The 24,531-nt window shown below is 52.6% G+C and overlaps 1 protein-coding gene and 2 long non-coding RNA genes across 5 annotated transcripts in view; 1 reads left to right on the top strand and 2 right to left on the bottom strand.

Moving 5' to 3' along the window:
- Window positions 1-1,489, bottom strand: part of Ephb2 (EPH receptor B2) — a 172,206-nt gene extending 170,717 nt beyond the window's left edge. For 2 of the 3 annotated variants that reach the window (XM_063235724.1, XM_063235726.1), the window contains exon 1: window positions 1,293-1,489. In XM_063235724.1, coding sequence (XP_063091794.1) covers window positions 1,293-1,353 — 61 coding nt within the window. In that variant the 5' untranslated portion in view covers window positions 1,354-1,489. The remainder of the gene's footprint in view (window positions 1-1,292) is intronic. The other variant, XM_063235725.1, reaches the window with a different exon arrangement.
- A 6,043-nt stretch (window positions 1,490-7,532) lies between these two features.
- Window positions 7,533-17,477, top strand: LOC134472950 (uncharacterized). The gene is made up of 4 exons (XR_010042994.1): window positions 7,533-7,784; window positions 8,527-8,671; window positions 13,512-13,698; window positions 16,396-17,477. It is a non-coding gene; the product is annotated as an uncharacterized LOC134472950 (long non-coding RNA).
- A 148-nt stretch (window positions 17,478-17,625) lies between these two features.
- LOC134472951 (uncharacterized) lies at window positions 17,626-22,198 on the bottom strand. The gene is made up of 2 exons (XR_010042995.1): window positions 22,002-22,198; window positions 17,626-18,030 (listed from the first exon to the last, which is right to left on the bottom strand). It is a non-coding gene; the product is annotated as an uncharacterized LOC134472951 (long non-coding RNA).
- Between the last annotated feature and the right edge of the window lie 2,333 nt (window positions 22,199-24,531).

Here is a 24,531-nt window from a genome sequence, read left to right as displayed (position 1 = left end):
AGGCCACCCTGTTTAAGGACAAGAAAATCCAGCAAAGTGAGTCCTGCTTCAAAGACCTTAGACCCAGGTTCTATTATTTTATTTATTTTATTTTTTTACCACCCAATGGCCATGGGTGGGACGCTGTACTTTTCTGAGACTCAGTTTTCCTATTTCTTAAAAGGGAAGAACAGCCATACCATCGGGCTTTCCTAGAAGTCGTACCTTGAAGGACTCAGCACAATTGCGGGAGGGGAAGCACTTTGTAAGGCTTGAAGTACTTGTCAACTGCAACCCCGCTGTAAACCACAGAGCTGTGTAGTACAAAGTACTTCATAAACTGTAAAGCGGTTTGAAAACTGTAAAGCGCAGTACACCCGAGAGCCATTATTCACATTCATTCCTTGCCCCACAAGCTCGGCCATTCCTGGTGGACACACCCAGCCCCCACTAACAACTTTCCCTCCAGAGCGAGCTAGCTGGGGAGACCTGGCAGCAGCTCCTGCCCTCCTAGGGCTTGGGTGGTACCAACACAGGAGGCCACAGGGAGAGGGCCCAGCGACCCTGGCCAAGGCCAACACATGGCAAGAGCATCTGGTCCGGCCCTGGTGGCAGCTGGAGAGTTCCCGGGGCTCCAGCCACCACGCTGAGCTCTGCCGCCCGCGGGGCGGTGGCCGGTGGGGGATGCCCGAGACCCCGCGAGAGGGAGAGATGCCCACGGACCCATCCCCCGCGCAGTCCGCCCGGGGAGGAGACCCCATTGTACGCCGCGGGCGATGGGCAGCACCCGCACGCTCGCTTCCACTCTCGCCAGTGCCTGCGCTCCTGGGCGCCAGGCCCCCATCCTTGGGGCGCGCAGACTGGGACCCCCCACCCCGGGCAGCTGCGTGGCCTCCTCCCTCCGCTCCCTGCCAAACTTTCCAGCCCCGGCTGCGCTTCGGGGCCCCCGGCCCGCGCCCCTCCACCCGGTGCGGAGCGAGGCCAGGCCCGCGAGGGGGCTGCCCCGGCCGCGGGCGGCGAGCGCGCGTGGGCAGCCCCAGCCCTGGGCGGCGCTCGCCGGGCTGGCTACAAAGCCTCGGCAAGATGGTCCCTTCGCCTCCTCCTGGCACAGTCAATCAGCGCCCGCCGCTCTCCGAGCGCCCGCGGGGCCCGCGCCACCCGGCACGGCCGGACACACCTCCCCGCAGCCACCTGCGCCCAGCGCCGGCCCCCGGGCAAACTTTGCGGCCGCGGGCGGAGGTGGGCGCCGGGGCAGCCGTGCCTGGCCGCTCCCCGCCCCCATCGCCAGCCCGCCCGCCCGCCCGCCCGCTCACCTTCCACGGCGGCGAGCAGCGGCAGCAGCAGCAGCGCGGCCCCCAGCCTCCGCAGGGCCATGGCTGCGCTTCCCGGCGCCTCGGGCCACCGCGCCGCGGGACCCGGGCGGGAGCGCGCGCCCCAGGCTCGGGGGGCCGGGGGGAGCGGCGAGGCGCGGCGCACACACAGCCACCGCCACCGCGCAGCCAGCAGAATGAGCCATCCAGCCCGGGCAGAACGGGGACCCGGGCTCCGCCAGCGCTGGGCACGGCCCACCTGAGCCGCGGGCGCGGGGGGAGCCGGGCCCAGCCGCCGCCCCCTGCCCACGCCTTGCGCCCCAGCCGGCCGCGCGCCACCTGGAGACCGCGTCCCACGGAGCCCGCAGGGTCCCCCTTGAGCAGCACTGCGGTTGGGGTTCGGCGACCCCGCGCGCCCGGGTGGCCAGGACCCTGAGTCCCCCCCGCGCAGCAGTGGTCTCTCCCGGCGCTGTGGCTCCTCCAGATAAAGCAGCGATTTCAGCCCAAATGTTTCTCAATTTTTATTGAATGCTGCAAAGCCTGAGAGCGTCTGGCGCGGCTGACAGGGGCAGGGAGAGGGGACCTGGAGCTGGGGTGAGGCAGCCCAAGGCAGGGGCTGGCCCTACCTGTCAGGGCCCGAATGCCACCCCCTCGCCTCAGTTCTGCCACCCGGGTCCCTGCGGCTTCGAAAGGGACCGGACTGCAATGAATGAAGGGGGGGTGGCGGTGTAGCTGGGAACAAAACAGGCGGCTTTCCCAGACGCTGAGGCTGGGCTGGGGCCTCTGGCTGGGGGAGTGGGCCTTGGCGCTCACCCGCGGGCCCAGGGAGCTCACACTGGCAGGGGCTGCCGGCCCTGGCAGACAGACCCCAGGCCTTGGTCCCGCCTTGTTGTTGTGAGCGAGCCCATGAGCCCCTCCCAACAGACCCTTCTATCAGTACATTGTATTTCTCTGTCTCCGTTGCTGTGTTCCCACTGCAGCTTGGGCGTGGAGGGGTGGAGGACGCCCAGAGGGATCCCTGGAGACAGGCCTACCCCACCCCACTGTGGGATGGACCTGTCTGTGCAGCCGGTTTTGTGCACGGCTGTCTCTTGAGGGACAACCCCGTCCATCTCTGTGGGTCTGGCCCTGCTCTGACAGTCTTCATCACTATCATCATTAACAGGGTTTGTCAGGATGGTGGTGGAGGGCTGTAGGGGACCTGCAGGAGGTACCCAGACAGGGACCTTGGCCTTTGGGAGCCCTGTTGCAGACAAACAAGACTTAACCAGGAGCTTTGCACCTCGTGCAATGGGCGTCAGAGCCAGTGCAGGCACCGGCCTCCAAGTCCAAGCTATGCGCCTAGACTTCTCCTGCCCCTTTATCCCACAAACTATCAAAATGTTTCAGGGATCCCTTCTTTCAGGGTATGCCCAACTGTACCCTGTGGTACAGTCCTGATGAGAAAAACAGCACCATCAGAGGTTTGGAAGATTGAGTCACCTTTGGAAACTCCCAGAGCACGTCTTAAATGGGCAGAACATGGAAGGTCACCAGGAGGAGGTGGGCTGGGAAGGAGACAGCAGCTGTGAGCAGGTGGAGAGCAGCGCAGGACTCTTCTTATACCTCCAAACTCCTCGCTGGGGCCCAGGTCTCCTGGCCTGTCCTGCCTTTATTTCCAGTACCTGCATATCAGACTTGCCAGGGGACGCCGGGTTTGAGGCCACAGAGCGTGGCCCACCTTGGGGTAGGACTCCCTCCCCAAGCTATGGCATTTCCCGGTGCCAGCTGCAGCACACCCAGGCACCCGGCTGCTTCCAAATCCCAGAAATATGCATTGAGCATCCATGATGTGCAGGGTACATTCAGCTTTTCTGTTTTGTGTCTATTTCCTGGGACTCTTGGACCACCTAGCTTTCACTAGTGGTCACCTCCTTCTTGGAGGAAACAAAACAAGACAAATACAGTCAAGACTAGCATTTCCTGAGCCCCTGGTACCAGGCAGCAGGCTGAGTTTTACATATGCATCCTTCTCTTAATCTTTTCAATCCTGTGAGGCAGGCACAGACCTTTTCAGATGTTAAAACTGAGGACTAGAGGAGTCATTTGCCCCAAATCACCCAACAGTTTGGAGGTGGGATGCAACCCCTGTCTGCTGGAACCCTGTGCAGATCAATCCCTGTGCACGGGCATGGAAAGCTCAGGGACTCAGTCAGTCAACTTCCCACATCCTGTGCACAGCTTAGGAAACCGAGGCCGTGAGAGGAAAGTGAATCACTGAAAATTAGGTAATTAGATAGACATCTATCCTGGACCTTTACTGGCTAAACATAAAAATGATGACAATAATAAACTAAAACACCCCTTCTCTTCCGCTCCCCACCTCCAAATGTGGTTTTATTCTCCACTTGGGATGGTGTCCTGCCAGGCCCTTCCTCCCTGGTCTCTCGGCAACTGTTCCAGCTGCTCCTTTGTCCTAGCTGGGCACAACACCTGGTTGCCTTCTCCACTCCAAAGATAGGGACCTTCCCCCACCCCCGCTAACACCCACCGAGAGCTTTAGTAGACACTGGCCTCTTCCCTCTCTGATGGACTCATTTGTCTGTGGGGTTTCCTGAGGGATGACCAGTCCCACACTGCACAGCCGCTTGCTGTGGTCTGTCACTGATTATCTCTGATTTGCATATTATTTCTACAACAGACTGAGAGCTGCCTGGGGGTAGTGGCAGAAGCAGGACAGTCCCAGTGCAGGAGGCCCAGAGAGCATCTGACCTGTCCCCCACTACAGAGGAAGAGGCAGCTTGGAGCTTCATTTGTCTAATGACAACAGCTCCCCGCATTTGCAATCACACTTTAACAGTTTACAAAGCAGCCTTCACACCCATCAACTCACTCATGCTAATTCAACCAGCCTATCCTGCAAGTCAGCCAAGCCAGCCCAGCAGCCCGGCCCCAGGAGCACCGGTTTGCAGAAACCAGAACCCTGATGTAGGAAGGTACTTGTCCAAGGACACTTGGCCGACTTTGTTTTGCTTTTGTCTCTGGAGTCAGTGACCTGACTCATCTATGTCTCTTTCAATCAAAGCTGACTGACAGACAAAGGTTGAGCATCTCCTGGTGCTGAGCATGAGGGAGGCAGGGCCACAGCTGTGACCTACAGAGGGACAGGAGAATGACAACAGTGGTAAGTGCTAGGAAGACAGGAAGACAGCGTGGTGGGGCAATGACTGACCAAGAGGTGGGCCCAGTCCACCCAGGCAAGTTTCTCTGAGGAGGGAACATAACAGTGGAAAGCTAGAGGAACATTGGGTGGAAGAGACAGCTCATGCAAAGGCCCTGAGGCTGGGGCCTGCTGTATACCTTCCAGGAGTTTCTGCTTCTTCTTCTTATCTTTCTGCCCAAATGCCCAATGGGGACACCTGGCCAGCTGTGCGTCATGCCACATCCATAGGTAGTGGCAGGCTGGGGGGGGGGTCTTAAAAAAAAGCTCTTGTTCTTCCATCAATTGGTGACCTCGGACAGGACTCTTCTCCTCTCTAGGAATAATCTGGAAGAGTTGACCACTTACCCTCAGCTCATATGCAATTTTTAACTTTCTAATAGCCACGCTACAGAAAGTAAAATTTAGGCTTGGTGTGTAGCTCAGTGGTACAGCTCATACCAAGAATGTTCAAGGTGCTGTATTTGATCCCCAGTCTCCTCTAGCTCTACAAAAGTAAAAGGACACATACGAAGTTAATTTTAACACATTTATTTAATCCAAAATGTCATTTCAACGTGTAGTGAACGTTTTATATTCTCTATACTGTCTTTGTGATCTACTGAGTATTTCTGATTTCAGCATCTCTCAATTTGCTTAAGCCACACGTGACTGACTGTCACAGCTGGGTGAGAAATGATCTAAAAAAGAGGTCACCCAATCCCTCTGAGGACACAGAGGATGCAGTCACCATCTCTGCCTGCAGCACAGGGGAAGGCTTCCTGGAAGCGGTGACATTGAAGGAAAAACATCTCGACAGCCCCTTGTAAGAAATCTTCTAATATCAGGGCTGGGGATTTAGCTCAGCGGCATAAGCACCTGCCTTGCAAGCAGGCAGTCGTGAGTTCGATCCCCAGTACCGGAAAAAAAAAATGTTGGTGAAGAAATCTTCTAATATTTATTCTCTCCCTTTTAAGAAAAAAAATTTGGTACCTTAAAATAAAGGCGATACTAGCTCCTTGCTAAAAAATAAACAGGTAGATGGGTTAAGGAGGAAACCGAAGCTTCCCCTAATCTCCCCGACCTGAGAGCTGTCGTTAATATTTTGTGACCTGTTTCCCCGCGGGCATTTCTCTGGCATGTGTATTTGGTACGTAACCATCACCTGTTGTGAGGACAGCGTTGCATCCACCCACGTCCCAACCTGCACTCCAGAGAGCGCGTTTGGTTGGATTGAAAAAGCCATCATTGCTAATGGCTGTATACTACTCCAGGGACAGGGACAGATGGGTCATAAAGCCAGCAGCTCTGTGCCTCCCAGCTTCACCTGCAGGAAGCTGCAAACCCCGCTCCGCTGTGGCTGCCCTTCTGAGCACAGAGACAGAGTGGAGCGGAGCATCCCAGGAGGGCAGGCTCACCTGATAACCACCCTGTGTCTGACATCAGCCCTGGGTCTTTGTGACTCTGAACTGGAGGCGGCTGGGCTGGGCTGGGGGCTCGAGCAGTCAGTTTCTTGACCGCCACCTGGTGGTGCTGGAAATTAATGCACGCTCCAGAGGCACAGTGAATGGAGCCGGCCTTGTCCTACAGTAAGCGCTCAATGTTTCTGATTGTTTTGTGCTGGGAGACTGCAGTGTGCAAGGCTGGATCTCAAGTGGCTTCCCGTGTTGGTGTATTTATTAGGCTTGAATCCTCACGTCCCGGTACCCTTTGCTCCAGCCAAGGTCTTGTCCTCAGTGCTCTGAGCCCAGGCTTTACCATTTCCCCTCCCAGCTCCCCTCATCCTCACATGCTTCTCATCCTGTCTTCCAAGATTCAGCTCATCCTCCCCTCAAGGAATCCTGATGCACACCCACTCCCTTCTCTCAGCCGCCCCACAATGCAGATGGCACATGCCTTGATTTCCCTCATCTCTTGGCAAAGTGGCCTTGTAGAGCAGACAGAGAGTCTGGGCTTTGGAGTTAGAGGAGGTATGTGTGGAAAGCCAGTGTAACCTTGAGCTGGGCGGGTACCTCACCTCATTAAGCCTTAGTTTCTTTATCTGTAAAATGGGCCCAAATGGTGCAGGCTTGTCACGAGTGCAGAATGAGATGACAAACCCCAAGGGCATGCCACTGGAGAATACCATGCAACCCTAGTTTCCTTGCTTAGCTGGCCACACGCCACATGGACAGGAAGCTGCTCTGGGGACACTGCATCCTGGTCACCTCCTGAGTCCAGCAAAAGACCTGGCACATGGCCACTGAATCATTGCTTGCTACAGTGAATGGCAGCTTCTCTTCTACCAGCAGATACAACCAGTTTGGTGTTGCAAACAGATGGTGAGATGCTGTCCAGTTTCTGTGAGCCATGGGACTCCTGTCCCTCGGGATCTGGGAGGACCTGGATTGTGCAGCGTGTAGCTGAGGGTCTGGGTCGGGGAGGGTGGGTGTCTGGCTCATAGCAGGCAGTCTGTCTCCGTGGCCTGCCTCCACCCATTGTCTGCTTCGATCCTCACAACAAGCTCACGAGCCTGCCAACCCTCCCCACTTTACTGTGGAGAGAAGTTCAGCTGGGAGAGGAGATAACTTAGCTAAGGTCACTCACCAGACTCAAGAACGCTGCTGTGGGTGCCCATCCCTGGGTTAAGGTCTTTTGCAGCTTATAGCTACTATGAGGTGGTTGAGAAGGGAACAAGTTTAATGTGAGAAACCTGAGTTCAAATCCCAACTCAGTCAGTCACTTTCCGCATGACTTTTGTGGTGTATAACTTCTCAAGCCTCAGTCTCGTTGTGACAGAGGGGGTGGGGTAGATGATAAAAGGAACCCGGAGGTGAGAACCACCTCTGTAAACTGTGGCGAGCCACATCCAGGTAAGAGGTTGTTACAGTGGCGGCGGGCTGAGCCTGATATAGGATGCTTTGATCTTCGTGCCCAGGAAGTGAGTTTTACGGCTGTTCACCTGGCAGCCCTTTTTCCCAATCTGCCTCTCTTTGGAAACGTGCAAGAGCTATTTGAATGGGTGCCTGGCAACAGAGGTGCAACAGGGTGGGGCGCTAGGCTGTTGAGCTGGGGGTGCAGGCCAGGAGGCTGGGAAAGCTGCCCCACATCCAGCCACAGCTGGAAAGCCCCACACTGTGATCGATACTGGGGTTGGAGCACAGCACAGGTCCCCTTCACCCCTTCTTCAAGGGCTGTGGCACAAAAGAAATCATAGAACTTGGCACAGCCGAGCCTTCTGGCGTCAGAACGAAGCAGGAAGGGCAAAGATTATAACCGGCTCACGTGTAAACAGGACCAAGCACAGAGGAGACGTCCAGGAAGCATTTGCCAAATGGGTAAGGGTCGAGTGGGCAGATGGGGGGATGGGTGGGGAGGAGGAGATACGTGGAGGCTTCCAGGAGGTGGTGACATCTCCTGGATCCTCTGGATTGCAAACAAATCAACTCAGGACACATCCGACTATCAAAACCCAGGAATCTCTCTTCTGGGACCAGGACTCGGGAATCCAGAACAAAACTCAGGAGACCTGAGCAGGACTGGTGATTATTCAGAAGGCATAAAGGCATAAAGATGATAACAATAGCTTCCAGGCCTGCACTGAGCTGTCTACAAAAGCAACCCCACGATTCCTCCCCAGATTCTCCTAAATTGATGCTTGAGGCCTCTGGTCCTTCTGTCTCTTTGGGCTATGCCTGGCACTTGACTGACCTCTCCAGAGGAGCGGAGATCAGCCGGGCTGTCAGCCCAAGGGTGGGCCAAGCTTTTGTGCCGTGCAGGGTCCCTGGCCAGTCCAACTCCTGCTGACCCTGGGTTTCTTGGGAGGGGAGAAGTCAGCCCACGGTCTCATGGCAGCTAAGAGAGGGTCAGGACGACACTCAAATCGTCTGGAAGCCAGATAATAAGCAGAGACAAAGGGAGGAGAAAGACTTTGGAAGCATCAGGTTCAAACATCCCAGCCTGTACAGATGTCCCTTCTGCTCCCTGGGAAGTAGGCAGAGCCTAAGGTGACAGAACCTTGGACTTGTCAGCATCCGAAGAGCCTGACATGCATTTCTATACTCCTCTCATTTTGTGAAGAAGCTGAGTCTCAGAGAAGGACAGGACTTACCCAAGCCCACAAGGCCAGTGAGGGGCCACAGCGGGGAGAGGTTCTACAGGCTACAATGGGGAACTGGAAGGTGAGCTGGGGACAAGGAGCCCAAGAAGAGCCCAAGGAGACAAGGTGGGTGGTTCTCATTTTCAAGGCCTGTAACTCTCCGAGATGGAATTGGAAAGTAGCCAGCTTGTCAGTTCGACCTATTAACTAATAGTCTATTATTTTCCTCTAGGATTAATTTCTAAATGCAAATAGCATGTTTTAATTACACATTGGAACACTTAGCACCCACCGGTCCCCGGTCTCTGAGCAAGGGCAGGCCTTCCTTGGTGTCTTGAGGGGCCCAAACAACCCCTGAGAACAAAGAACTGGGGAACATGGGAAGAGGTCCCAAGCTTTGGTCTGAATTCCAATTCTGCACTATCGGTGTGATTTTTCTGGGAGGAGCAAACAATGGAAGGGACATGAGGAAACAGTGGAGCCAGTTCCCTTTGCCCTGGACATTTTCTTCTACTTAATTAATATCACAAAGGGAAGCTAGGTCTGCATAGCATTGTGAGGATTATGAAAATGAGGCTGTGGATAGAGATTCCTGAGCTCCTGGTTGCTTCGACTGCCATGAAGTCCTGTCCAAAAAACACCCACCAAAGCCACGGCTCCGACTGGGGGAGGCACCTGGGGGACGCTCGCCTGACAGCCTAGTTCAGACTCTAGGGAGAATCTGGGTTCGGCAGAGAGGAGTTTAGAATAATCACCCCAGAGGGAACCCAGCATGGGGTGCAGAGCTTCGAGCTTCTGTCAGAAGACAGCCAAGCGGAAGAGGAAGGTGATGGTTTGGGAATTGGAACTAGGCTCAAATCCCTGCTCTGCCACTGGCTGGCTGTGTGACTCTGGGTGGACTGATCCTCCCTCTAAGCCTCAGTCTCCTCACCCGGGAGATGGAGAAGGCAGTGGTCACCCCTCCTAAGGTGAAGCAAGGCCTGAGTGAGACAAAGACCCGTAAAGGCCAGGCCACGCTCGCTGAAGCCAATGCTGCCTCTCTTCCTCCAGCCTTGGGAATGGATGGCGCAGTATTCACGTGATACTGTGACCGTGGTATTAGGGTGAACTGTCTCTTGGAATGCACAGGAGCGTGGTTCCAGGACCCCAAAGGCACCAAAATCTGCAGATGCTTAAGTCTCTTGTATGAAAAGCCATAGTACTGGCTTATAACGTATGCACATCCTTCCCTCCGCTCCCAGTCATCTCTAGAGCACTTTGCATACCTAACACAGTGTAAATACTGTGCCAGGAGTGTTCTACTATACTGTTTAGGGGACAAGGACAAGAAAAAAAATCTGTCCATATTCAGACAGAGGAAATTTTTAGACTGTTTTTGACCCCAGTTTGGTTGGATCCACAGAGGCAGAACCCGTGGATCGGGGGGACCAGTGTCCCCCCGAATGCTTTAAGGGTCTCCACAGCAGGTGCCACGGATCATCCTGCATTCGATGCAGTTTATGGTACCCACAGGCCCATTTTGGGGATGAATGTATATGATGGGAGGGAAGCGGCTTCTCTGCTCCTCTTCTGTGCTTATCCTGGTTGGTCTCAGGTGACCCTTGGTCACCAGCAGCAAAACGCTACTGAAGGCCCCTGACAGGTATCAGTTTGACCCACCCATTTTACAGGTGGGAAACTGAGGCCCAGAGAAAAAAATAGCCCACCTGAGTGAACAGATAGAATTATTAACAAACTTTCCGTCTCTCAGCTCTAGGCCCAGCACTGTCTCTCCTTCCCTCCTCATACTCAACAGGGGAATTGTTTTTTGAACTGATAAACTACCTTATGGGCTGAAAATGTGTTCTAGGCCTCAGTCACGAGCTCTAGCTAGGGCCTGGGGTGGGGGGAGGGCAGGCACCATCACTAAGCGACTTCACACCTGTCTGACCACAGAAAGAAGCCAGCCAGAGGGGGCACGCTGGGTCAGGTGCAAGGCCAGGGACCGACCCTGGTTCTTGCCCTGTAAAAATTCGCAGTTGGGGGGTCCTGTAAGAGTGACTGCCACCCCAAGTAACATTTGTTCAGGGTCCCCAGAAGGATTCATTTCACTATGGGCTCTAGGCTCATTCTCTTTATTAATCTTGGTAACCATCGCTAGCAGGTATAATAATCAATAGTGATGATGATGATGATACAGTACCACATAGAGAGTATAATACTATCACAACTCGATTAACACGCCTATAGAGTATCACAGTCATTTCATAGGTGAGACCATGGAGGCTCAGAGAGACAGAGTAACTCACCCCAGGTCACACAGCCTACAGCAGATGACAGAGGCAGACCTCACACGCCATCCTGCAGCTCCTGGCCTGCCTCTCTGACTGGACTGTCCAGTATGTGACCACAGGCTGCAAGTAGCTCTGAGTGCTGGAAATGCACTGGTCTGAAATGAGATGTTCCCTGCGTGTGAAATAGGACAGAAAAGAAAAATGAGAATGTAAACTATCCTGTGAGACTTAAAAAGAAAAAAAACTGGGGCAAGGTTCAAATAATATTAGGGTTATAATGGGTTAATAAAATGCATTGCTAAAATTAATTTTACCTGTTTTTTCTTCCTTAACATACAAATCTTAAAATTTCACAGGAGGCTACTAGCAAATTTAAAATTCCACAAGAGGTAGCCTGCCTCTCCCACGTCCACCCATCCTTTTCCTCTTCCTTGCTTTCTGTGGTGCTGGGCATCGAACCCGTGGCCCTGAGAATGAGCATGCTCCGTGAGCGCTCACCACTGAGCCACCCCCAGCCTCGCCGCCTCCTATTTCTGTTGGATGGTGTGGGGTGAGGTCAGCTGTCCAGCAGAACTTTTTGCCACGGTGACCAGTAGGATGGCCTCTAAGTCATATGTGGTCATGGAGCATCTGAACTAGATTGGGTACCGGGGATCAAACTCACGACCTCGCGCTTGCCAGGGCAGGCACTTACGCCACTAAGCTAAACCCTCAGCCCCTAGCAAGGACATTTGATATTTTATTTCATTTTAATTAATTGAAACTGAAATGGAAGTAGCCACACATGGCCAGCGGCCGCTCTACTGAGCAGTGTAGCTCCTGCTGGTTAGGATCTCCTGCCTTGAGAAGACAAATAGGCACTGCAGTGTGACACATGTCCCCACAGAGGCATTTCTACGGGGTGTGGGTGCACGAGGAGGGGCACGGCTGTCCCTAGAAATGGGGACTCAGAGGCTGAGGGTTGCCCGCGGGCACACAGCTTGGAGGAGGTGCAGGTGGGTTTGACTCCACGCCCCTGGCTCTGGCTCGCATTCCTCTTTGATGGGCTCAATCTCCAGCGCCCCTCCTGTCTACACCCGGCCTGTGCCACCTCACCCGTGAGCTCACGCAGCCTACCTGTCACTCTGCTGGGAGCCGCAGCTGTGGTGACTCACCCGGCTGTCCTCAGGCTCTGTCACTTCTTCCTGGCCCTCCTGCCCCAGCATTTCACGCCTGAATGGTGGCCTCTCCTAGCAGTCCCCGCCCTGTCTCGTCCCACCCCACAACATCCTCAAGAGACTGCTCTGCCCGGGGCTGCAAGATTTCTGCAGCATCTCAGAATCTGTCCCCGGGCACTTCAGATCCCACACCTGGGATTTTCCTGTGGAAGCGCCACAGAAGCAGCCTGGGGCACTGCAGTCCTGGACTGGCAATGGGCTGGCTTCCTGTTCCAACTTTGCCACCAGCCAATGAGTGATTCTGGGCAAGTGTCACTTTGGTCTGAACCAAGTGTTCCTCTACTTATGATGGGATTGCGTCTTAATGCACCTATCATAAAAAATTATGGCGATTCAAACCCAGCATGTAGGCAGCTGCCTATGATCCCAGCACTCTGGGAGGCTGAGGCAAGATGTTCTAGCCCAGCCAGGTTAACTTAGTGACTTCTTGAGATCCTGCCTCAAAAAAAAAAAAAGTTGGCTGGGGCTGTAGCTTGGTGTAAGTCCCTGGGTTCAATTCCCAAAGAAGAAAGGAGAGAGAGAGAGAGGGAGAAGGTAGAGAGAGGGAGAAGGCATACGGAGAATGAAGTCCAAAATACACGGACTTACCTGCCCTACTGAACGCTCCAGCTTAACCACACGGCACACTGCACCCCCTCGATCATGTGCCCACCTGGGAGCCAGGAAAAGCCCCGAATGGAAATCCGAGTACACTTTCTACCACATGTGTATCGCTTTTGTATCATCACAAAGTGGAAAAATCATAAATCAGATCATCATAAGTCAGGGACTCCCTGTAATGATACCACAGGGTTCCTACAACCGTTAAACGTAACAAGGGGGTGCTGAGTACTGTCAACCCTGGAAATAATTCTGCACCTCCCATAAACCACACTATGTTCATGCAGCCGTGGCTTTATGCTAAGTTTCTGAATTCTTAGATCTGCCTCTTTCAAGCAGTGGAGCCTAATTCCCTTCCCAGGAAGGGGGTCTGGACTCGGTGACTTGCCTCTGATAGAACAAAGCAGACCCGGGGGGACTGGAGTCTAAGTTATCAGCAGGCACCATGGCCTCCTCCTCTCGCTGTCCAGAGCTCCTCTTGGAGGAGGTTGGTGTCATGTCTGCTGCACCCTAATGCACCTGTTGGAAGGCCCAGGTGGTGGGGAGCAAAGGTCTCCTCTAAGCAGCCAGCAAAGAACAGAGGCTCCTACAAGCAGCCCTGTGAGTGAACCCCCAGACTGTGGACCCCCTAGCTCCAGACAAGCCTTCCATCAACTACAGCCCCAAGTGACATTCTATCTATAACCTTGGGAGAGATCCCCAAAACCGAGCCACCCAGAGGAGCCACTCCAGAGTCCTGGACCTACAGAAACCATGAAATAATAAATTTCTGTTATGTTAAACCACTAAATTTTAGGGTTAATTTGTTACACAGTAACAAGTAATGAAAACACACACGTTTTCATTGTCCGAACATGATATAGGTATTGTTATTAGCCCCATTTTACAGATGAGAAAACCAAGGCTCAAAGAGGAAAGACACTTGCCTGTGGCCACTCAATACAGATGTGGTGGAGTGCAGCTCTCAGGCTTGGCCCATCAGAAGCACAAGCGGGTGCTAATGGCTGAACATGGACCTGCCTGGGCTGTATCATGAGCCGATTCACTCCCAACTACAGGAGAGGTAAGCCACACACTTTGACCTCATTCCCTGGTAACAAGTAGGTGCTCACAAAATGCACGTGTGAATGAGAGACGGGCATTTAGATTATGAGGGGCTCTGGACAGATTCCTCTGTCAAATCTACTCACGTATTTGTGGGATCCAGGGCAAGAAACAAATGGAGTTCTATATAGCCCACACTTGAATATTTAACAGTTATAACTCAAACTAATAAATAGTTAAATAAAATATGGCAACTATACCTTCACTGTAACAAAATGTAAAATATGCATGAAGCCATGGTTTTTATCTGGCTGAAAGTCAGCAAAGTATCAAAGATGACGGACTGTAACTGTTATCGTACATGTCTGGGTACGTTGTTGATGGGCTGATGATATTTTAATGAGTAATAAAATAAAAACATACATGATTCATAATTTTGAAAAAATTTTGTGTGTGTTTTACGAGCTGGAGGTTGAACCCACAGACTTGTACATACTAGTCAAATATTCACCACTGAGCTACCTCCCCCAGCCCCCATAATTTACACCGTGTTTATTCTATTAATGTTTTTCTTGCCCTTATTTCAACAAAATCAGAATTGTGTTGTGATCATCACAACACAAGATTTTCACACAGTTCCGTTTCTGTTGCCAGCAATGTGAAATTCGACAACCTTTCTCAGTCGTACTTCTCAGATAGTTTTTAATTAATTTCAACTCGGAAATACTTGCCCTGTGGAGGATGTGGCAACAAATTGTCAATAAAATTCTTAAAGCAATATTTAGAGTAGGCAATGAGCCATGCATTTTACGTAGCAAGCTTAAGCGTTGTAATGGGGTTACACATGATAAATTACAAGTATTGCGGAAAATATCACCAATGATTTAAGTTGTTCATATCAAATTCTGGACCCAACAGTCTTGCACACGATCCATGTCCTGCGTGTTACATCTGGAGCCACACGCGTACAAATTGAAGAGTAACGCGGATTATTTGATATTACAAGATGTCCCTGTGTTTTCCTGTGCAGGTCACGCAGACCCTTCCTAATTTTTTTCAGAACCTTAGAAACCAGGCACTGGATCAGGGGGAGCAGGCAGGAAGTGGAGGCTCAGGACCACTGGGATCTGACAGCATCTGTGCTGAGAGGAAGCAGTTAATTATTCCGTTCTCTTACCTAAGAGCGGAGGGGTTTTGTTCTTCCTTTTTGTTCTGCTCAGAACCCTCCTGTGCCCCAGAGCTGTGTCCATCTGCAGCGTCAGCAGCCACAGCCCACAAGTGTGTGCCATTTGGAGGCAGCCAGCCTTTGCGTTGAGGATACGGAGCAAGGGATGAGAGGCGCATGCCTTCTTCCTCCCGGGCCTGAGCAGGGTTGGTGGTGAGGGAGAGGATGCTGAGGGTGACAGGATTGTGTGGTGCCACGGAACAGACACCCAAGTGTTCCTTAATAAACTGCTCGTGTCTGGATACGTGTGTCTGTGCACACTGCGTGTGGCCTCCGGCTGGTGCACAAGTCGCCCAGACCCCAAGACTGAGTGTTTGGAAGCTTGAAGAGCCATAGAGCATCACCGCTGTGCTACCTCCGAGCTCCGGTTCATTCTGCTAGCAGTTCATTTTCTCAATAATTATTTTATGAAATGTTCTAAGACAGATGTAGTACGCTTCTCCCATTTCCTGTAGTTCGGGTATCATTGCTTTATGAAATGTTGACTGTCGTTTCTAAATAACATGTTGTATATTGGCATCTGGATCGCTGCAAGTTATAAAACTTTTTTCATTATGGCAAAAAATATATGTATCATAAATGGTACCATCTTAGCCATCTGTAAGTGTACTGTTCAATAGGATTAATTGTATTTTTAGCTTTGTGGGACAGGCCTCCTGTACTTTGGCATCTTACAGAACTGACAATCTGTATCCTTTGAAAATCTATAACTTCTTCTGGCTCCTCTTTGCCTGGTTTTATTCTCTATGGCTATGGCTTTGGTCATTTTATACACATTACATGCTGTAATTTGGATAGATGTCCCCAACAACCCGCATATTGAGGTCTGGGTCCCCAGTGTGTGGTGTTATTGGGAAATGGTGGAACCTTTCAGAGGTAAGGCCTAGTGACACTGGGGGTGCTCTCTTTGAGCAGATATTGGGACCCCAGACCCTTTCTTTCTCTTTGTGACTTTCTGGTCATCATGAGGTGAGCTGTCTCTTCTGTCATGTCCTCTGGCTTTTCCATAGGCCCAAAAGCAATAGGGTCCATCAACCATGAACTGGAACCTCTAAAACCATGAGCCAAAATAAACCAACCCTCCTTATAGGTGTGTGTTTTTGTTTGTCTGAGACAGGGTCTCGTTATGCAGTTCAGGCTGGCCTTAAACTCTGTAGCCCAGGCTGGTCTTGAACTCACAGCAATCCTCCTGCCTCAACCCCTTGAGTGCTGGAATTGTAGTCATGCACCACCATGCCCAGCTTCCTCCTTATAAATTTTTGATCTCATGTATTTTGCCACAGTGACAGAAAACCGAGCAGCACATTATGAAAGTATTTTAATTGTCTTTTATGAAGGTATCAATCTGTGACAGATTGGAAATTTATAAAATAAATAGTTCTTTATAGATAGCTTGAGAAACTCTGCTCCCAAAGTATAGGGCCTAGTACAAGGCCCTGTCACTCAGGTAGGTCAAAAGGCTTTTTAAATTGATTTCTTTGTCTTTTTTAGGTACCGGGGATTGAACTCATGACCTCACACTTGCCAGATCAGCGCCTGTACCACTGAGCTAAACCCCCAGGCCTTTGATTGACTTCTTAGACCTTATTTTCTCACACTGCAAAAAGAGTGATTGGATAGTGATTCTCTGAAGCTTCTTGGACACCAGGGTCATTGGAATTCCCCAAGCCAGGACAGGCCGGCTGGCTGAGCAGCCACCTTCCGGCCCCGTGGTCCCGCTCCAAGTCCCATTTCATGCACTGAGGACTGCTTTGTCTCTGCTGACACCTGGTTTCCTGCCTCTGCAGTCACAGAGAGGCCTCCCCATGGATGACACATCCCGGCTACCACCACGGCCCATGTCTCCACCAAAGCTCAAGGCATTGCCCCCCAAACCTACGTTCTTCTGTGGCTGTCACCCTTCTTTTCCATGGCTCAGAAGCTAAACGGGATGAAATGATGCTAATGATAATATAACCAAGGAGAGGTCCATATTCTAGACTTTGATCAGGAAGGGATTTGATCCTGTTTTCTCTCTTATTTCAAGAATAAGACACATTTAGTGCTCCAAAAGGTTGTTTAAAAGGATCACCCATAATCCTAACATCCAGTGATAAGCATCTTAACATTTTAGTGACTATCTTGTCTGTTTTCTTTCATAAGTTGTTTTTTTTTTAAACAACATTAACAGGAATGTGCTGCCTGGACTGTTTATAGCCTGCTTTTTCCACTCAACAATATATCACCAGCGCCCCACATCTATAAATGCACTCTCACCACCAGTTTGAGTCCTGCAGAGTATGCTGTTGTATATATGTTTGGCAATTAGGAGACCAGTGTCCTTCCATTCCCCCTCCAAACGCAATATTCCCGGAGTCAATGTTTGCATTATTTCCCTAGACTACGATCTTAGAGGCAGAGCTCTTCAGCCAAAAGATATGCAAGCATATTAAAAGATTTAGCTCCAGGACCTCAGGACTTGACAGTACTGATTAGCACTGCCATCAAAAGTATCAAGAGAGGGCGCGGGATATAGCTCAGTGGCACAGCACCTGCTGGGAAAGGCAAGGTCCTGAGTTCAATTCCTGCTACCAAAAACAAACCAAAGTATCAAGAGAGGCATGGGGATGTGGCTCAGGGATAGAACACTAACTCAGCACGCGAAAGGCCCTGTGTTCCCTCCCCAGTGCTAAAAAAGCAAAAAAAAAAAAAAAAAGAAGTATCCAAAGTATCCATCTCAGCTTGTGCATGCCAACACTGATTATTACCACTTTTTATTTCATTGTTGTTTTAATCTGTATCTCTTTGGAGGCTTTTGGACATGTCTTCTTTAAGCTCATTGGTCAATTAGACAGAGATGGATCTTGGAAAGGTACAACCAGCTCTTCAGCTTAACAGCTGTGGAATCAGGCACAGAGATGACCAGCTGCTCCTCCAAGCGAAGAAAGCCAAGTGAGATGACACCCAGGTAGGGCATTGGTTGGGATTCTGGGGACCCTCAGGCTGCGTCGGCTGGAGCACTTGCACGGAGCAGACCATGCTCAGCTGTGATGTGGCAGAGTAGTGGGAGCACCCGAGGGACCTCCAGCCCAGATAGGAGAGGGCATCAGGACAGGCTTCCTGCAGGAAGTGTTCGCTGCCCCGCACCTGGAGGAGTTGACAGGCAGATGAAGGGTGTTTGGAGCACAGGGACAGTGTGGGCAGAGATGAGGAGACGGAGGGAAAGGTACCTCCTGGAAACCAGGGAGGCCTGGGGACACAGATTCCACCCAATGGCAGGGAGGATTGTGTGAAGGACGCAGGCAGGTGGCATTTTATCAACGAGTGCACGGCCTCTGTCCTCACAGCTTATACATCCCACCGTTAATTCTAGAACAACAGCTCTCAAACTTTGGTGCCAGGATCTCTTTACCATCTTCAGATCATCAGCCTCTCCTTTTCCTCTTCCTCCTCCTCCTCCTCCTCTTCCTCCTTGTCTTTCTCCTTCTCCTTCTCCTTCTTCTTCTTCCTCTCTTCGTCCTGACCCCAGGGCTGAAACTCAAGGTTCCCAGCACACTAAGCCAACACTCTACCACTGAGCTACACCCCCAGCACCAGCCCCAGCCATCAAATTATTTGGAAGAAGGACTCTGAAGCAGTTTTGCTTAGGTATATGGATTATCGATATAATATAGAATACCTTGTTTACTTGCATTAGAGATTAAGACCAAAAAATTCAATTCAAAACAATAATAAATCCACTGCTTGTTAAAATAAATCTTGTATTTTTATGAAAAAGTAATTATTCTCCAAAATAGAAATTCTGAGTGGGCAGGGCAGCATTATTTCACATCTTTGCAGATTGTTTTATGTATGGCTTATCATGAAAAAAAAAAAACTGGCTTTGCAAACTCTCTCGAGGGCTCTTAGGGCTCCATGGTCATTCTCTAAGGAGGGTGAACTGGGTGAGGGCCTCCCAGAGGGAGGAGGCTGGCAGGGGTGCAGCGTCATCTGGGGCTGGGAGGGCCCCGGCTCTGGGCTCTGGCGCTGGGCAGAGATGATAGATGGTGTTTGGAGCTCAGTGTCTGTGGATTCCTACACACAGTACCCAGGGATGGCCCTGGGCCAAGCAGGGGATGTGTTTGTGTGGGAGGGAAAGTGTCACTGAGGACGAGCTGTCAGGCCTTGGAGGAAAGTCCTCCAGGGGGATGGGCTGGAGGGAGGGCGGGTTTGTCTCCTGGCCTGCCGAGCAGATGCTGCCTGCATGGCCCCAACCAGCTCCGAAGGGGGCCTCCCAGGACGGCCTGGCAGGGGATCCACCTCAGGGGGCCTGGGGATAGGGAAGGAGAGTGGGGGGTGTGCTGGTACCCAGAGCACCCAGGCAGAAGTAGGGGATTCCAGAAAGAAGAGTGCCCTGGGCCTTCCATGAGAAAGGGACTACAGACAGGTTTCTCTGCCTGCTCGGAGGCCCCAGATACCTTAGGTGAACCAACAGGTCTCGCAGCAAATCCTGAGACAGAAGAAATACTGTGACCCCCAGGGTAAGATGAGGAGCTGAGGAGCAAAGAGGCTGAGTGACCCCCTCAGGGTCGCTCTGCTGGGACATGGGCTTTGAGCCTGGATAACTGGGCTCCTATGGGACGCCACGCCCTGCTCCAGTGCTGTGCAGGTCTGCAGTGGCAGCCTCAGGAGGGACTCTAGTGGTCCTCTCCCGTGGGGGCATTAGAAAGGCGTCCTGTGGTGCAGGAATTAGCCAGGCAAAGGGATCCAGAGCAGCCAGAGAGGAAAGGGTGGCATGTGGCAGGCCAGGAGCAGGGCAGGGAGAGCAGCAGATGGGGCTGGACAGAGAGAGGGAGAGTGAGCAGGCCGCAGGGTGGGCAGAATGCTCCTGGGTGGACAGAATGCAGCCCCAAAAGGTGTGAAAAGAGATGGGTGCACATTTCCTCCCCCGGCAGCTCCTCACACGCATTGAGTCCAAACTAAGATCGTCCCCAAACCCCGGCCTGCCCACGTAGGCTGCCGTGTCCTATCCCTCAGGGCCGCCCCACCAATCTTGCAAAACCCGGTGTGGCCTTGGCGCCCTTCCCGCCCTACCCGCTCTGCCCAACCGTCGTCGGCTCCTGCCACTCCCTAGGCCTGCTCTCTGCCCTCAGCCTCCTGTCTGGGCCCCACCGTGGGCTCCCATGGGCCTCTGTGCAGGCTCGGCATCTCCTGTTCTGTGCTGGAAGGAGGCCCATCTCTGTGGCCTGCAGCCCCTGCCCTCAGCCCTCGGGGGCGCCCAAAGCCTGCGGGGTGAAATCCAAGCTTCTTAGCTCACCTGACCCGCCTGCCTTTTTGCCATGCCCTCCCTTCATGATCCATGATGTACGTGAAGATTTCTTTTACTTCATGGAAGCATCACCATCATGCCACACATGATTTTAATTCTGTCACCCAGCTCTCAAGATAGATAAGAAGCTGCGGGGAAGGAAAGCCTGCCTCTGTCCCCAGCACATGGCAAAGAGCCCATGCTTAGTAGGCGGACTCTCAGGAATGTTCAGCCAATGAATGAATGAATGAGTCCTGGAGCCAGCTCAGGAGCTCAAAAGAAACATTGTAACACAGAGTGCTCCACCCCTATCACAGACAAACAGTATGGCAAGGAAGCCACCCCAGCAAAAGAGCAACAGACCCTCAGAATTTCTTTACAACAGCAGTGACCTTCCTTTAAGTTTTCCAGACAAGGAAACTAGTCTAAGTCAGGACGCCAACTTGGCTTGAGTAAATGAGAGGAGCTGATGTGTGTATATCACTGAAGAAATCAGGAGTAAGCTTCAGGCATGGCTGGATCCAGGTCCTCCAGCAGCATCCTCAGTTATCCAGCCCCTGCTCTGTTTTTCCCGCAAGGGCTTTGTTCCCAAGCATTCTCTCTCCAAGTATATTGGCAAAATTTCCTGCATAGAAAGCCCAAGAAAAAGTGGGCTCTATTTCCTCAATATTCTCCCATAAAGTCCCAAACAGACTCATGGACATGAGCCACTTGTCCCCTTTGGTGACATGGTGGCCAGAGGAGAATGAGTGTTGAGTGACCAGGCCTATGGGGAGTAATCTCTCTTGGGCTGGGAGATAGGATGAGTAGAGGCACCCTGAGCTTTTCCGAGATTGCACAGACAGTGTGTAGGGGTGAGAGGTCCCCAAAGGGAACCAGGGGACTGCTGCCAGGACAAGGCCTGGACCCCTCATACAGCTGTGGCCTTCCTGGCTCAGACCAGTGAGTGTCTGGTCCTTGCCTGTGTTATGTGAAGCCCCGGTACCAGTCACACTGGGCTCCCCAGCCCTGGCTGCATGACCTTGGGTGAGTTATTGCTCCTCTTGAACCTCAGTTTCCTCCTCCATAAAATGGGCTGGGTCTTTCCAAGAAGAGGCAAGAACATGGAGAAGAGGCCGTGTGGAGACAGAGCAGGGATGGGAGCTCTTCTGACAAGGGCCAAGGTACGCCAAGGGCTGACAGGGGCAGGACATTGCTTCCTGGGGCAGCTGGGGGAAACTTGGTCAACACCACCCCTCTGTCTCAGGTCTCCAAAGCTTTGAGGCAGCAGATGCAGGTGTTTGGAGCTCGCTGGCCTGTGGAGTTTCGTCCACAGTTCTGTGAGTCTAACACTGTGCGGAGCCCAAAGTGAGAAATGATCTCATTTATTTGCGTACTTTTTTCCCCCCGAAGGCCTCCTGGAGGGATTAACAGCAGGAGGCCAGGTGTTCACCTGTCACTGTCACCATTGTGCCCCTAGTGCCAGGGACAGTGCCTGCTGCACGCAGACATCCACGAAGTGTGTGGTTGCATCAGAGCTTGGGTGTGCATGAATTCCTGGCCCAATACGAGTCCGCAACGTGGCATTCTGGGAGAGCCTGACTCAGTCCAGCTGCCCTGGACCCTCGCGCGGCCTGGCTCGAGCTCCTCCGCCTCACTTCCCATGTGGGCCGCCTTCCACAGATTTCTGTGCTGACAGATCCTGCCCCACCCCCTTCTCACCTCTGACACTCTCTCACTCCAGCCCTACATGGATAGTGTGGCCCATGGGTGACCAGACTGGAGGTGCGGGGATGCCAGAACCAGCTTGGTCCTGCCTGGCCCCGTGGCATCAGTGAGGCAGATTTCTTACCTCTCAGCGTCCACGGTCCCCAACCTCTCAGAGTCATGCTCAGTGCTCAATAAATGAAGTTTGGAGCCAGTGCTCCTGCTGCCCCATCCTCCCCTTGAGGCTGGCAGTGTGCGACCTCCTTTGGGGAGCCTTCCCTGACACTGCACCCCTTCTGACTGGCTCCACTGCTGCCCGCAGTCTGTCTGGGACCCAGCATCTCTTCCTGTACATGCATGGCTGTCTTCCCGGCTGTCCCCGCCCCTGGCCACATCTTAATGAGGTTTTCCCCTTGTGAACAGGCAAGCGGCCCTTTGATCTCCCGTCTGAAGTCGCTGTCTTTGATAGCACACGCTGAACAACTGCAGGGATCCGGGTTACATTCAAGCTATCTCTGGAGGTTGGACCTCTGGCAGGTGCCCACTTTGCTCTGCCTCAGTTTCCTCATAAGCAGAAAGGGCCTGGCTAGAGCAGACGCTCTGTTGCACATACATTAGCCAATCCATGGATTGGTAAAATGTCATCTGAGCCCCAGGTGTTTAATTTGAAATTTCCCTTCTTAAATTCCAGCAACTATCTCCAGGTCACTAATGTGGGAACTTAAGGCCGAGATGGGGTGACTTGTCCTTCCCCACCACCGGGGCAGGAGGTCTGGAGGGTGTTGATTATTGCTGTGACCCTAAGCTGAGGTTACTGGGAATGCGGTGACATCATGGGTAAATCAGCATCAGGACCCCAGGCCTGCTCTGCCGTGGGAGGGAATGGCTTGAGATCTTCGAACAGGTCGGGCACTGGGATCTGGGAGGAACCCTTGTCGAGGTGGATAAAGCCCTCACGCTCCTCAAGAGCCCAGATCTGGGGATGGGGACATCCGTGGAGGACATTTTTGTCCTCTGCATGTGGAGGAAAAGAGCTCTCCAGAGGAACGGGGGCTGCCCAGCATTGATGGAACGGGGTCCAAACTGTGACCGAGCGCTGAAGGCCCCCTTGTTGCCTTCAGGGCAGGCAGTGTCGGTGGGGAAGCTCCCAGCAGGGTCTCTGGACCAAGGTGACGAGCTCAGGCTCGAGTCACACAGCCAGAAACGGAGAAATGGGGAAATGGAGGAGAGACCCGGAGTAAGGGGTTAATAGAGATGTTGAGAGAGAAAAGAAATGGAGAAGGGAAGAACAGAAGGACGAAAGGAGGAAGGGTTGGAGAGGGAGGAGAAGACAAAAACAGACTCCAGAATTTCTTCCCACTTTCTGAGTATGACCCATTTCCAAATCCAGTAGAATAGAAGGGACAGGGTATAAAAACACTTGTCACCTTGCCTACCTGGCCTGCTCTTTTCCCCATGTGGCTCCAGAACAAGGCACGAAGTGCGTCCCAGGAGCTGAGAGGCCTTCAGTGAGCTACAACCCCTTTCCTGACTCAGTTTTCAAATCTGTAAAATGGTCAGCGTTAGGGCCCCATGGGTATCTGAGCATGCGTGTCCATAGGTGCACATGTGCCTGTGCGTGTGCACATAGGAGACTGCATTCAGGCTCTGATAACTGGATTCCACTGCTCTGGGCTGAGGGCCTCCCCTGGGTTGGAAGTGGGGGCAGCTAATCCACCGTCCCCTCCCTGGAAGGGGCACAGCCAGGGCCCCAGCTGCTGCCTCCTCCTCCTCCTCCTCCTCTTTTTCCCTGCACTCCCCCCGCATCGTTGGGCTCCTTCCTCCCTCTGCCAGAAAAATCCCAACCATGGAAAAAATGAGTGTTTGGAGCCAGCCATTCAGGGAAGAAACGCTTTGTTTCTGTCTCTTCCTGATCTGGGATCCATCCTGCTCTGCGGGCTGCCATTATTGGGCACCTTCTGTGTGCCAGGCCTGGAGCCGAAGTCTCTAACAGACCATCTCAGCAAACCCTGTGCACTGCGCTGTTCTGATTCCCACTTGGCAGAGGCGGAAAGCAACGCTTCTTAGAGTAAAGCAACCAGACCGATGACATGCAGCCGGGCTGTGGACTGAGTTACAGGGCTGGCGCTGGAAGCCAGGAGAAGAATAGAGGGCTGAGACTCTATCAGGTCTGTGGCTTGGGGCCATCATCTTCTGCCTAGGGGCCTCAGTTTCCCAAGGAAGAAACAGAAACAGTTGTAGAGCTCCTGGCGAGGGCGGCTCAGGAAATGGCAGCTACATAGAAGGATGAATTTAGATTTAGCCCTGAGCTGCACCGCCAGCTCCATACATAGCAGCTGGGTGACCTCAGGCAAGTGACTTGGCTTTGCTGAGCCCATTTGTCAAAGGGAGTGCTGCTAGGAAGAGATAGGGGTGCATAAAAAGGGCCCCACCGAGCTAGCCTGGCACGGAGGGAGCACCTTTGATCTCAGCCCTCTGGTCCCTGGCGGGGTGTGGGAAGGAAAGGCAGGGATTAGCCCTAGGTCCCTCTCCTGGGGCGGCACTTTTAACCACGACCTCCCCGGGGATCAGCCCTGCCCCCTCCCAGGTCCCGGGACAGGCTGTGTTTGCCGTGGGGATCTGGGCAGCCGGGGCCCCTGCCTTTCATTCCCGGGCAGCTTTGCTGGCTTTAAGCA

The sequence above is a fragment of the Cavia porcellus genome, unplaced genomic scaffold (assembly GCF_034190915.1).
Source record: "Cavia porcellus strain 051 isolate PalLab524CR breed Dunkin Hartley unplaced genomic scaffold, mCavPor4.1 scaffold_25, whole genome shotgun sequence".
NCBI lineage: Eukaryota > Metazoa > Chordata > Mammalia > Rodentia > Caviidae > Cavia > Cavia porcellus.
Note: the sequence above shows the minus strand (reverse complement) of the source record. Positions and strands in the feature narration are given on the sequence as shown.